Here is a 12,226-nt window from a genome sequence, read left to right on the forward strand (position 1 = left end):
AGAAAAGACATAAAAACTTCATTTCGACAAGAAAACACATGAACAATGAATTTCCATCACCAGGTTGTCAAAAAAGTCTTGCGGTATTTTCATTGAATTTTCAATTGTTCATAAAATTGGTTATAATAGTGCGATTTAAGTCAAATATGCGCCGTTTTGTTCGATGACGAATTCCCAACGAGATGCCAACTTCATAACGCCAACTTCGTAGAAGCTCGCTTCCCTATTGGCAAAAATCTCGAAGAGCCAATTTTCAAAGGACTCTCTTGTGTCTAACTTCCGATTACCAAGCTCGTTCGCCATGGACCGAAATAGGTGGTAATCACTTGGTGCAAGATCCGGACTATACGGTGGATGCAAAAGAACCTCCCACCCGAGCTTCGGAAGCTTCTGGCGCGTCACCAAAGACGTGTGTAGCCTAGCGTTGTCCTGATGGAAGACAATTCGGCTTCTGTTGATCAAAGATGGCCTCTTTTGCATGAGTGCTGCATTCAAGCGGTCCAGTTGTTGGTAGTACAGGTCCGGATTGAGCGTTTGACCATAGGGGAGCAGCTCATAGTGGATGATTCCCTGCCAATTCTACCAAACACACAAAAAAACCTTCCTGGCCGTCAATCCAGGCTTGGCCACCGTCTGGGCAGCTTCACCGCATTTCGACCACGACTGTTTGTGCTTCACGTTGTCGTAAGGGACTCACTTTTCATCGCCAGTCACTATCCGCTTCAAAAAGGGTCGATTTTGTTGCGATTCAAAAGCGATTCGCATGCATCCATACGGACAAAAATGTTTTTTTGCGTCGAGTCGTGTGGCACCCATACGTCGAGCTTCTTTTTGAATCCAAGCTTCTTTAAATGGCTTATAACGGTTTGATAACTCATGCCCAGCTCTTGGCCGATGCTACGGCTGCTACAATGCCGGTCTCTTTCGATCAATTCAGCGATTTTATCGCAATTTTCGACGACAGGCCTTCTGGAGCGTGGCGCATCTTCGACCACCTCTGCACCAGAACGAAAACGTTGAAACCATCGTTGTGCGGTGGAAATGGAAACTGTATCGAGTCCATAAACTGCACAAATTTTATTGGCAGCATGAGATGCATTTTTGACTTTATCGTAGTAGTACTGTAAAATATGCCTATTTTCTCTTTATTTTGCTCCATGTTTGCGGCGCTATAACTCACGAACGACTAAAAACAAACAACCATAAATCAAACAAATGTTAGCGCGTGAAAAGAGCTTTCCAAAAAGGTCTAATGTAAACCGATGCGGCGAATAAAACTAGAACTACGCGCTTGCAAAGACACCTAGCGAAAATACCGCAGGCCTTTTTTGACAACCTTATATATTTTTTCCATAAGAAAACACAATTAAAATTTCATTTGTTTAATTTTTATTATTAAAAATTTTCTTTATATTGCCTTTGTTGTTGTTTGTTTTTGCTCATTTGCTGTGACCGTTCGTTCGTTCGTTCTTCTCTCTTCTGCTCCCCCGCTCTCTTTGCTTTTCTTCTTGCATTGCTTTTGTATATTTCCATCGTATCATTTTCATTTTAGTTTCGTTTATTATAATTTTTTTCCATAGACAAATATTGTTTCGTTTTGTTTTGCATTTCTTTTTGTATGTTTCTTCGCCGAAAGGGAGGAGGAACGTGAACAGGAACAGGGAGGAGGCGGAGGTTGATTTGGCTTGGGATTTGATTGGATTACTTCATCAGGATTTCATCTCGTTCTCCTCGTTATCCGCTTAAATCGTATACGTATTTTTACATTTACAAAATAAATACTAAGAGAGACACAAAAAAAAAAGGAAAAGCTTACTTAAAACATAAATAACAAAGCCGAAGGAAAAACAAATAAAAGAGTTAACAATTGCAGTGTAAACATAAACCTAAAATATACAAGTATTGCAACTTTATCTTTATCTCCACAGTACATGAGATATTCATTTAATTCAATTAAATTAAGTACAATTATTGGTTTATTTAATGCTATTACAGGGACTGCCTTTGAGCGGAACAGGTGTTGCGTGGTATGTGGGGGGCAGGGGGGGCTATATATCAAGGTATCAAATATCGAATCTATATCAGTTATATATCAAATTTCGGTTGATAACGTGTCTTACTTAAAAATCACAGCTAAAAGGCAAGCATAAAAGTAATTAATTGATTACGGGAAAAACAACATCAACGAGCTTCTTCTACTTTTGCTTTTGCTTTTCTTCTTCGTCTCCATTTCTCCTTGTCTTCATTTCTCTTCTCCCATCTCTGTCTGTTTCGTGCCCAAGGGGGTAGGTTTCTTTGTGGGGAAAGTTGAAGATTGGAGTTGGGTTTATATCGGGGCTGCTTTTCGCTCCATCAAACACTTTTCTTATGTACAATTTCTGTTATTCGCATTTACTTGACTACGTACGCATAATTAATAATATTTTATAATAATCGTCATATTTTTCATTTCATTAAATAGTTCATATTTATATAGTATAGCACCGAGTACAAAAAAATGATCAATAAACAGAGTTATTCTTTTGTTTTCTTTTGAATTTTGTTTACTTCGTTTCTTCCATTTGGTTTTCCTTCATCGAGTTTTCATTTTTTTCTCCTTTTTTCGTTTTTTTTTTCGATTTTTTTTATAGCAAAACTAACAATTTTTTTTCTTTCTGCTTTGCTTACTTATGGTAACTTTTGTTTTATTTATTTGTTGTTTCTTGGTGTTTGTGTTTGTTGATTTTTGTTTATTTATTTGTTTAATGTTTTTTGTTGGTTTTGTTGCTTGTTTTTTTTGCTGTTCTTGTTATACAGAACTTTCAACGGTTGCTTGTTGGCTTTGCTTTTACTGCTGTTTAATGTTTTTGTTTTGTTTTTGTTTTTTCTTTCGTTAAATTCTACTACTTATTTAAGGTAATAATTTCTGTTGCTTTCGTTTACGTTTTTTGTTGTTGTCACAAGCGAATGAATCCCTCATTCATCCCATTCGGCTCCTCATCTTACATGGTTCCATCGCCAGATATCTAGAGGATCAGAGGATTATAAGATATATAGTAGGGGTGTACATATATGAGAGAAAAAATGCGATTACCGAGCGAGATATAGAAAATATTGTTGGGTTTGACATATATTTTGAAAGAAAAAACGATATAATATAGATAAAATCGATTTTACAATCGATTAATCAATTTTTTTAATTATGCGATAAATAATAATTTAAATACAAATATCGATAGATAAAATGTCTATGACAAAAAAAAATTACAAATCTATGATGAATAGAAATATATAAATTTAATTATTTCAATTTTCGATTTTAATTAATTTATTTTTTTGAATTTTTTTTCGAAAAAATCGATTTATTTATTATTTTAGTTATATATTTATTAATTTATTTCATAATTTATTTATTATATACATATTTTTTTTATTAATTTCCAGCTACAAATAATATTATTATTTCGATAACATATCGAAAATCTCATAATTCCATGCCCACTCACCTGCGAATGCGAACTGTCGCTCTCCACCTGCTCGGAGTAGCAGTGCTTATAGTTAAGATAGTCTAGAAGTCTTCTCGGTAATGGCAATGTCTGTATTAGATCCTTTCGTATAACCGCCTTTAGTATAACAAATCTGAAATGACAGCACACACAAACACAAAAACATTAATTTTCAAATAAAATATCAAAAAATAACACTCGAAACATAAAAAAAAAAAACAAATGAAGCCTCGCAGAGTGCTGGCCTATCTACGCGCCCTGATCCGCTGGCGTTGTGAGCCCATTCGCCAACCGCTGAAGCGTCCCAAAACGGGCTGCACTCCATACAGCCGCCGGGCGAGGGCCAAGCAGCAGCACTGGCTGAACAAGCAACGGAACCCGAGGAAGGACTAGAGAGTGTATATCTCACCTGCACATGTGCTGCAAGCTTTGTACATGCTTAAATCTAGATACTGGATTGGTTAATTGCACGCGCATTGGTCCGTGCTCCGGTCGACGATGCAGAAAGAACAGATATCTGGGTGAAGTAAGGAGAGAGAGAAGGGTTAATAATACGGTTTACTCCATCAGGGAGCCATGTGTGGGTCACCTGCCGCTCCTCGAATGCTCGACGGCCTTCTCAATGAACTCGGTGATGGTCTGCGATTTGAATTTGGCATACGAGCCAAAGGAGAAGGTTCCTGATTGAAGAAATTTATAGTTTTTCAAGGATAAATAAATAGCTTTTTACGGAATTCCTTTGGATAAGGACTACAACTCACCCTGATCCTGTTCGATGCGCACATGGCGCACACAATTGTTCAGCTTAAAGCTCAGCGAGAAGATATAGTGATCGTCAGAGCTGTCGCGCACCAGGAAGGATCCATCCGGTTCGCTGGATAGCACCTTCTCGGCAGCCTCGCTGGACAGGGGACCCCAGTACCAGCCATACTGTTTGGAGTAGAGTGGATGAGAGGGTTTTAAGTAGCCTATAACCCAAGAGGCGATCCTTGATACTCACGTCTTTGACTTTCTCAATGCTGGAGGTAAACTGCAAGGCGCGCGGCTCCTGGGCATTGCTCTTTTTCAGCTCCTCGGGTTCCGGTTCAACGGCTTCAATGGCATAGGCTGCAGCTGCAGAGGGAAAGCAAGAAACAAGAGACAGTGAGAAGGGCTTCCCAAGAGGAGCTTCTAAAAATGAGGATCATTCTAAGAGGAGGAAGCTCCTGAAAGAACTTTCTAAATGGAAGAGCCTTCTAAAGGGAGGAAGCCTACTAAAGGGAGGAGCTTTTTAGACAGAGGATCCATCTAAGAGAACATGCTTCTTAGAAAGAGAATCTTCCAAAGAGAAGGATCTTTCTAAAAGAAGGAACTTCCAAAGAGGAGGAACTTCCTATAGGAAGGAACTTGCTAAGAGAAGGTACTTCCCAAAAAAAGAAACTTTTTGAAAGGAGAAGCGTCCTAAACAAAGGCTCTTTCTCAGAGAAGAAGCCTCCTGAAAGGATGATCTTCCCAAGAGAACGACCTTCCGGAAAGGAAAATCTACCCAGAAAGAGGATCTTTCCTAGCAAAGCAGCTTCCTCAAGAATCTCTGACATCTACTTACCCTTCTTTGGTAGTGGTGGCAGGGCACGCGACTGAAACTTCTTCCGCAGATCGGCATTCGTTTCGTCCGCTTCCGCCGTGGCTAACACCGCTCCTCCTCCTCCTCCTCCACCGCCGCCGACGTTTAGCTCGGTGGCCAGCTGTAGTTGCTGGGTCAGCAGCAGTTGCTGTTGCTGACCAGCTGCTCCCAGGGCACTGGCTATCACAGCGGATGGCGGTATTAGAGGAACCGTGGCCGCTGCGGCTGCTGCTGCTGCTGCTGCACTCGAATTTACATTGCCACCCGTACCGGTGCCTGTTGCAATGGTACCATTTGCATCACGACCACTGCTGGGTCCTCCCCGGCAGCGATTGTGATTGCTCCGGCGGAAGCGAAAGATGCTGCAGAAGCGCTGCTTGAGGTTCAGCGTAAACTGTGACTTCTTCTCCGAGTGCAGGACATGCTTGTTGTTGGTGTGGTTGCTGTTGTTGTGATTGTGGTGCTCCGTCGGTGGCTTGTCCAGCTGCTGCTGCTGCTGCGTTTGCTGCTGCTGCTGCGACTGCTGCACATTGTTGTTATTATTGTTATTGTTGAGCTTATCGTTGTCGAGGTTATGCTTGTTCTGCTTGCTGAGATACTTCCCCCCCGGACCTCCGCCGCCATCACTGCTGGCTCCCCCAGCACCGCCTGCTGCTGCCCGTGTGGTGCCCACACTGCTGCGCGTTCTCGCCGTTGTCGTGGTGGTGGTGGTATTGGTCGACACACTCCAAATGGTCTCGTTGCTAGACTTGACCATCATGGGCTTGGGCACACCTGGCTGAGCCTTGCCCGCGTCCGAGTAGAGCGTGTGATAGAACTGCTTCACCTCGTCCAGCGTCATGTGCAGCGGCTCCGATTCACTCACTTGACCCGTGGCGCCCACTGGAATACGGTACTTGCCATGCTTGCTGCTGCCCTTCTCCCCATCCCCGTCACTGGTCTCCGTTCCCGCACCCACCGTCGTTGCTCCTCCGTAACGCTGCTTGCGCTTGTTCCGCTTATTCCGTCTGCTCGCCTTGTGGTAGGTGTTGGGGGCGTTGGACTTTTGCTGCTGCTCCTGCTTCTGATCCAACTGCTGCTGCTGCTGCTGCTGTTCGATCATGTCCACAGGGAAGGCATAAATGTCCGAGTCGATGGGCACGTTGTAAAAGTCAGAGATCTCGCGCGTAAACAGGGCATCGTGCGACATGGCCTGGGTGATGAAGATGGAGTCATCCGGCTTGTTGGCGGACGAGACATTCAGTGAGTTGTGCGAGCTGCTCAGGCGGCTATTGAGCGAGTTCCTTGAGTTTGGCCTCTGGCCATGGCTGTACCCGTACCCTGGCTGATGATGGTGGTGATGATGATGGTGCGGATGATGATGATGGTGCGGATGATGATAATGGCTTCCATAGCCATGGCTATTGTGGTAGTGACAGTGGCTGGTGTGGCCCAATGGACTGTAGAGCGAGGCCTGGCGTCGCTGTAAACTGCTGTTGTCCACCGGCTGCCGCCGTGCACCATAATACAGATCGTAATCATGAATTTCCGAGAGACCGGCACTATTGAATCTCTGCTGGGCAGCCGCCGCCTTGGCACTCGCTATGGTATCCTGCTCCGTGGGTATGGCCTTGAAGTAACGCGTATGATCCTGATAATAGGGACACTGCAGTGTCTGCTTTATTTTGACTATGGAAACCGGCGGCGGTGGCGATGGCAGCGGCGAGCAGCTGCTAGCCTCCGACTGCTCCTCCTCCTCCTCCAGCATATCAACGCTGTTGCCCAGCGAACTGCTCACAATGTTGTTGGGCTCATCATATATATTATCCGTATGGCTGTTCAGGATCGAATCGCTTGAATACAGATGCTTGTTAATCGCATACGACTCCTTGAGATTCAGCTGACTCAGCTCGGCGTCCAGCTTGGATGTATCCGTCTTGGTTAGGAGCAGGACCAGTTCTTGCTGTTGTTGCGGCTTCTCGGGCAATGCGTTGGCCGTGGGGGTGGTCATTCCATTCATTCCAATGGTGGTGGTGGCATCGTCTTTGAGGTGCTCGAACGAGGATTGCGATGAGGTCCAGCGTCGCAGGCTGTTCACAATATTCTTGGAGATGGAACGGACCAGGGTGGTCTGCGGCGAGTCCTGGAATTCGGGCGGCGGATCAATGGGCGCCAGGGGTCCCTTTTTCAGTGTATTAAAATTCTCGGCGCTCATCCCGCCCTCCGAGCAATTGTCCAGCGAATCGAACTGCGACACCTCGCCGTCGCTCTCAACCATCTGTAAAAGGGAAAGGCTTAAAATTTGGCTTGTGGATCACTAAGGGTTTACTGCGGCTCACCTCAATCTCGAATTTGCACATGCCCAGGCGGTAGGAGTCGCCGCTGGATATGGAGCTATTGGTGGTCAGCGGTACTCCACTGTCGTCGCTTAGCGAGGCCGCCGCATTCAGCTCGATGCTGTTGGCGCTGACAAGTTCATGGTGCGGCGGTGGCATGATGCTGAAGCTGTCGCTGCTGCAGATGCTGGACACACAAACACCCCCGCCTCCGCCTCCGCCGCCTCCTCCTGAACCCCCGCCGCCCCCGCCACCCACATTGCCATTCGAATTAGAGCTGCCGTTGGAGTTGCTATCCTTAAGCTTAATGGACGATTCCATTTTCCGGGCACGAGACTCAGGTGAGAGGCAACAACAGCTGGGGTTAGAAAAAGTGGATCAAGTTAGATACAGTTTTTGAAAAGGTATTTAATTAAGAGAATAATTATAAAGCAAATCTCTTCGAAAGCCGATTTTAAAACCATTTAAATGTTAGGCTTGATTTGGAGGCTTAATTTTTGTTAATATTTATTTTTTTAATTTTAAAACAGACTAAAGACACTCTTTTTATAGTACTCTCTCAAGCCCACATGATCACCTTTTCGACTTTCCGTAGCCTACTTTTAGACACAATTTCAATTGATTTGCATTCCCTGGCTGTTCCTCATTACTTATCGCTTATTTAGGGCTTAAATTCTCTTTATTAGAGGCAAACCATTCCGCATTAACGATTTGCACTGTGTATTCGAGAGAGAAAGGAGACGCTGCTATACGCGCTGGCTGGCCGAGATTGATGGTATAAAGCAGGCGCGTTGGCTGGGAAATCAACGCCCAGAAAACTGTATTAGAAGCCACTTTTTTAATTTGTTTAGTTTCATTTTTTAAGGGGGTTTGAATTTGATTAATTGAATGACACACATCCCAACCTATGACCTTTGGGTGCGGCGGCTGCTGCTGCTGCTGCTGCTGCAGCTTGCAACGAATGCAATTGAAGGTCAATGACAGTTGCGTGCGCCGTTTTTCGTCCTGCCGCCCACTACCACCCCCCCTCGGGCGCTACTCCCCCTCACCGCCCGGTGGGCACCTACGCTTGTGCTTGTGCGCAGAGAAATTCAAGCCAAAAAAGCAGACGAGATTTTTTTCCTTTTTTTTTTTTTGGGCGTAGGGATTTGGGTTTTTGCAGAATAGCAAAAGGTTTCCACGAGATCCTCTCTCTTCCTCACCCTCTCGCTCTCTCCCAATGGGAGATTTTCCGATCAGACTACAAGTGCGTAAAAAGTACCGCTATAGTACACACACACATGCATGCTGCTGCAAGGAGTAGCCGGAAAAAGCAACCCCCCGCCCACTGCCCACCGCCACCCCCTTTAGCGGTCGTCGTCGTGCGTCGTCGTTTTCGTAGTACGACGTTTGCTAGTATTTTTTTTTTTGCAAAGCACTGATAGCGCTGATTTTCTGGGTGCCGCTATTGAGAGGGAGAGCAAGCGAGAGAGGGCGAGTGCAGCAGCGATAACAAAAATGTCTTATTAGAATTTTGTCACTCTGTATATACACAGCTCTCTCTACTCACACATACACTCACGGAAGGATGCAGGGCGGCAGGAGGATGCGAGCGAAGGGGATGGGGTGGTGGGGGGGAAAGAGAGCCACGACACCTACGCACGCACATACACACAAACGGACACACACACACTCTCGTGGGCACGTAACACCTTTGGTTAATTTAATTATTGCTCTCCTGGCTCTCGCGTACACACACACACACCAGCGCAGGGCCAGACACTCACACACGCGCCCAGCACTCACACACACGCACACCAGCGCACACCCGTGCATTTGCATTCATTACAATATATTCCTTCTTCCGTTTCATTGCGAGTTGCATTCTTCGCACCTGCCTTTTGCTGGCTGCTTTCCTTCCTTCCTATTGTGGGCACTGCGAACTCAGCACTGGGGGCACTTTCTTGTTGACATATTGATTGATTATTGCACGCATTGCAATTGTTTTTCGGCCGTTTTCGAAGATTTGGTGTTTGCCAGATGAAAATTCCGTTTTTCCCTAAAAAATCTCAAATCGTTCAAATGCCCCTAAAAAATCCGCGTCCCTAAATGCGATATTTTTGTATATTCGAACGATGGTCACCAGGTGAATAACAGTATGTTGCAACAGAATTTTAGATTTTGCAAATTTTACTGTATTTTTTCATTATATTTAAATAATCAATCCTTTGAAAAAGGATGCCAAGGACCGGCAAAAAATCCTTAAATCTAGAGGGAAAACTCGTGATCTGCTGGAAAAACGTCATGGCAACAACGAAACTATCGTAAACATCGATATTTTTACCATCTCTAGTAAGAAGCTCATGTTGCCACCACCTTTCCACCAGAGGGAGATTTTTACCATTTCATTGCAGTGGCGCCACTACTTAATGTATTCCATGGCAGTGTAAAAAGTATGTAAAGCGGATGTCAAACCTTAATTTTGTTTAATTTTGTTTTAATTTATTAATTATTATGGTTATGACTTATGTAAATTTTCTGGGTTCCACAAGTGTATTAAATAGGCAAGATTTTACAAGAATATTTAATCATAAGAAATGGAACTGCTAAAACTAAACATATTTTAGCCTAATCATTTATTCTTATTTTATTTATTTTCTAATATCACCTGAAAATCCGATTTTAAACATTTTCATACATGCATTTCCCGTTTTCAGGGTCATTTGGCACAACTTTGTAATTTTCCCCCTTTTTTTCTAGCAGGGAGAAGTCGCCATTTTCGGCTTTTGACCGTCGCGGTCACCACCTGTGCTACCAATGCTGCCTGTGTTACCTGTTGACTGCGACTGTTACTTTCACTGCGACGAGCACGAACACGTTTCGTTGGGCCTTTGTTTGCTGTGCTTTATGCCTGCTTGTGTCCCGTCCACAAAATGCAAGAGTTTATATTAAAATGACAAAAACGCAAATGGCAAGTGGCAGAAATGGCAGCCGCTGCCTTAAAGCCTTACCAATAAACGCATAAATAAATTAGCAATAGTCTCTGTGCGGAAGTGTGTGGTGGCGCTGCCCCAAGCCCGCGGCTTTTCACTTGCGCTCAAGACACGGCTCTCACTTTCGTTGCGATTCGCTGGCTGTCAAATATTTAATAATTTGTGCTAAAATGTGAATTAAATACATAATGTGTTGTCGTCCGGGGGCAAAGAAAAAAAAAAAAAACAACAACAACCAAGCAAATGCGACGCTGTGGAATGTCAACGGCATGCGAAAAAAAAAAACGAGAAAACAAAGCGAGACGAAAACACTCGAGCCTCCGAGTTGCATGCCACTTTTTCTTCTTCTTCTTGTTTTGATGTCGCTTATTTCTTATTTATTTATTTATTTATTTATATCGTTATTTTTTATATTTGTTTTTGGCCCCAGGCCCCGGCAATTGAGATCGAGAGACTGCACCGAACCGGGCCTGATGCCGATCCGATCCGATTACTAGCATTGCTTTATAAGTGCCACGGCCTATTCTTGTTGTAATTTAGGTAATTCTGGTATTTCCACACACACAGTAACGCACTCGAAAACATCACACCCACAGATGCCGTAAAAATGGTAGCACACCACAGGAATTTTCTGCAAAAAAAAAAAAATCCTGAAAAAATAAACGTTCAGAAAAATAAACAAATAATAACTACAGATATACATATATTATATATTTAAAAATAGAAGAAAATAAAAACACTAAACAGCACCGGTATGGCATTCACCAATATTTCTTGTTATATTTAATGTTAATAAAATGTTCAAAAATAATTCTCAAAAATAAGAAATAAATTAATTTATTCGATAATTACTATTATTTTGAGCACCACTGTGACAGATAGCCACCGCCAATGCAGTCGGAGAGCGCGCCCAAAAATGCAATTGAGAAAAACCCACGCCATAAACAGAAACCCAAAATAGACAAAGGCATTAAAGCCGATGAAAATCAACAGAAACTGGCAAGATGCCGATGCCAATGCCGCACTTACACACACATCCACAGATATTTATATCTGTGTCTCATGAACGTGTAAAAAGTGCATGTGTGTGTGCGCGCTCTTACCTGCGCAGTCGCAGCATCTTTGCATTGGGTCAGGAGCGCACTGCGAGAAATCGGATGCCCTGATTAGCAGCGGGGAGTGGGAATGGGGGAATCCCAACCGATATCGGACTCTCCTACCAATATTTATTATTTACATATAAACAGTTGGCTTTCTTGGCCACAAAGTTAAGTGCTTATCCTCACAGATAGCAGCTGGATTTCATATGGAAATAAAAACCCATTAAAATATAGGTTACAAATCTATATTTAATAATAACCAATATTTTATAATAATAACGATATTTTATAATACTATTTAAACTGCTATAATAAATATGTATGTATGTATATTATCCTCCAGTGTAATTTCCGTTTGAGGAGGCTGATCCTAATATGTAACCAATAAAATATGTTGCTTAGTTTTGACAGAATTACGATCTGGCACAGAATGGCTACGATAGGAGTGCGATATGAGAAGCGGTCCCCCTGTCCCCATTAATGCGAGTTCCAGCCCACCGCCCACGCCCATGGGCCCCGGAGTCCTACTCGCCACTCATTTGTCCCAGAAGATTTATGTATTTATTTCGGCAAGCACCAAAACATTCGAAATAATAAATAAAGAGGATATAGAAAAGGAGTTACTAAAATATACATTCATATATACTTGTAATATATGCATGTACATAGTTGTACTACAAAGTTTATGTATTATATTGGTAGGGATCCAAAAAGGGTATTCCGAAACTTCAGTTTTCAAAGCCCGTTTTCC

General features: G+C 43.3%; 1 protein-coding gene across 2 annotated transcripts; it reads right to left on the bottom strand.

Annotated features, from left to right (window-relative positions):
* Nucleotides 1–2,722: 2,722 nt before the first annotated feature.
* Nucleotides 2,723–9,447, bottom strand: Socs16D (Suppressor of Cytokine Signaling at 16D). 2 transcript variants are annotated; one of them, XM_070288049.1, is made up of 9 exons: nucleotides 9,281–9,447; nucleotides 7,407–7,761; nucleotides 5,071–7,345; nucleotides 4,486–4,598; nucleotides 4,247–4,415; nucleotides 4,075–4,165; nucleotides 3,895–4,002; nucleotides 3,486–3,618; nucleotides 2,723–3,005 (listed from the first exon to the last, which is right to left on the bottom strand). In XM_070288049.1, exons 2-9 carry the CDS (start codon nucleotides 7,722–7,724, stop codon nucleotides 2,982–2,984), a joined length of 3,231 nt encoding a protein of 1,076 aa, XP_070144150.1. In that variant the 5' UTR covers nucleotides 7,725–7,761; nucleotides 9,281–9,447; the 3' UTR covers nucleotides 2,723–2,981. The 2 variants fall into 2 exon arrangements, with proteins under 2 accessions (XP_070144150.1, XP_017034879.1); XM_017179390.3 differs by having other exon boundaries at nucleotides 9,277–9,447.
* Nucleotides 9,448–12,226: the final 2,779 nt, after the last annotated feature.

Source organism: Drosophila kikkawai, chromosome X (genome assembly GCF_030179895.1).
Source record: "Drosophila kikkawai strain 14028-0561.14 chromosome X, DkikHiC1v2, whole genome shotgun sequence".
Classification (NCBI taxonomy): Eukaryota; Metazoa; Arthropoda; class Insecta; order Diptera; family Drosophilidae; genus Drosophila; species Drosophila kikkawai.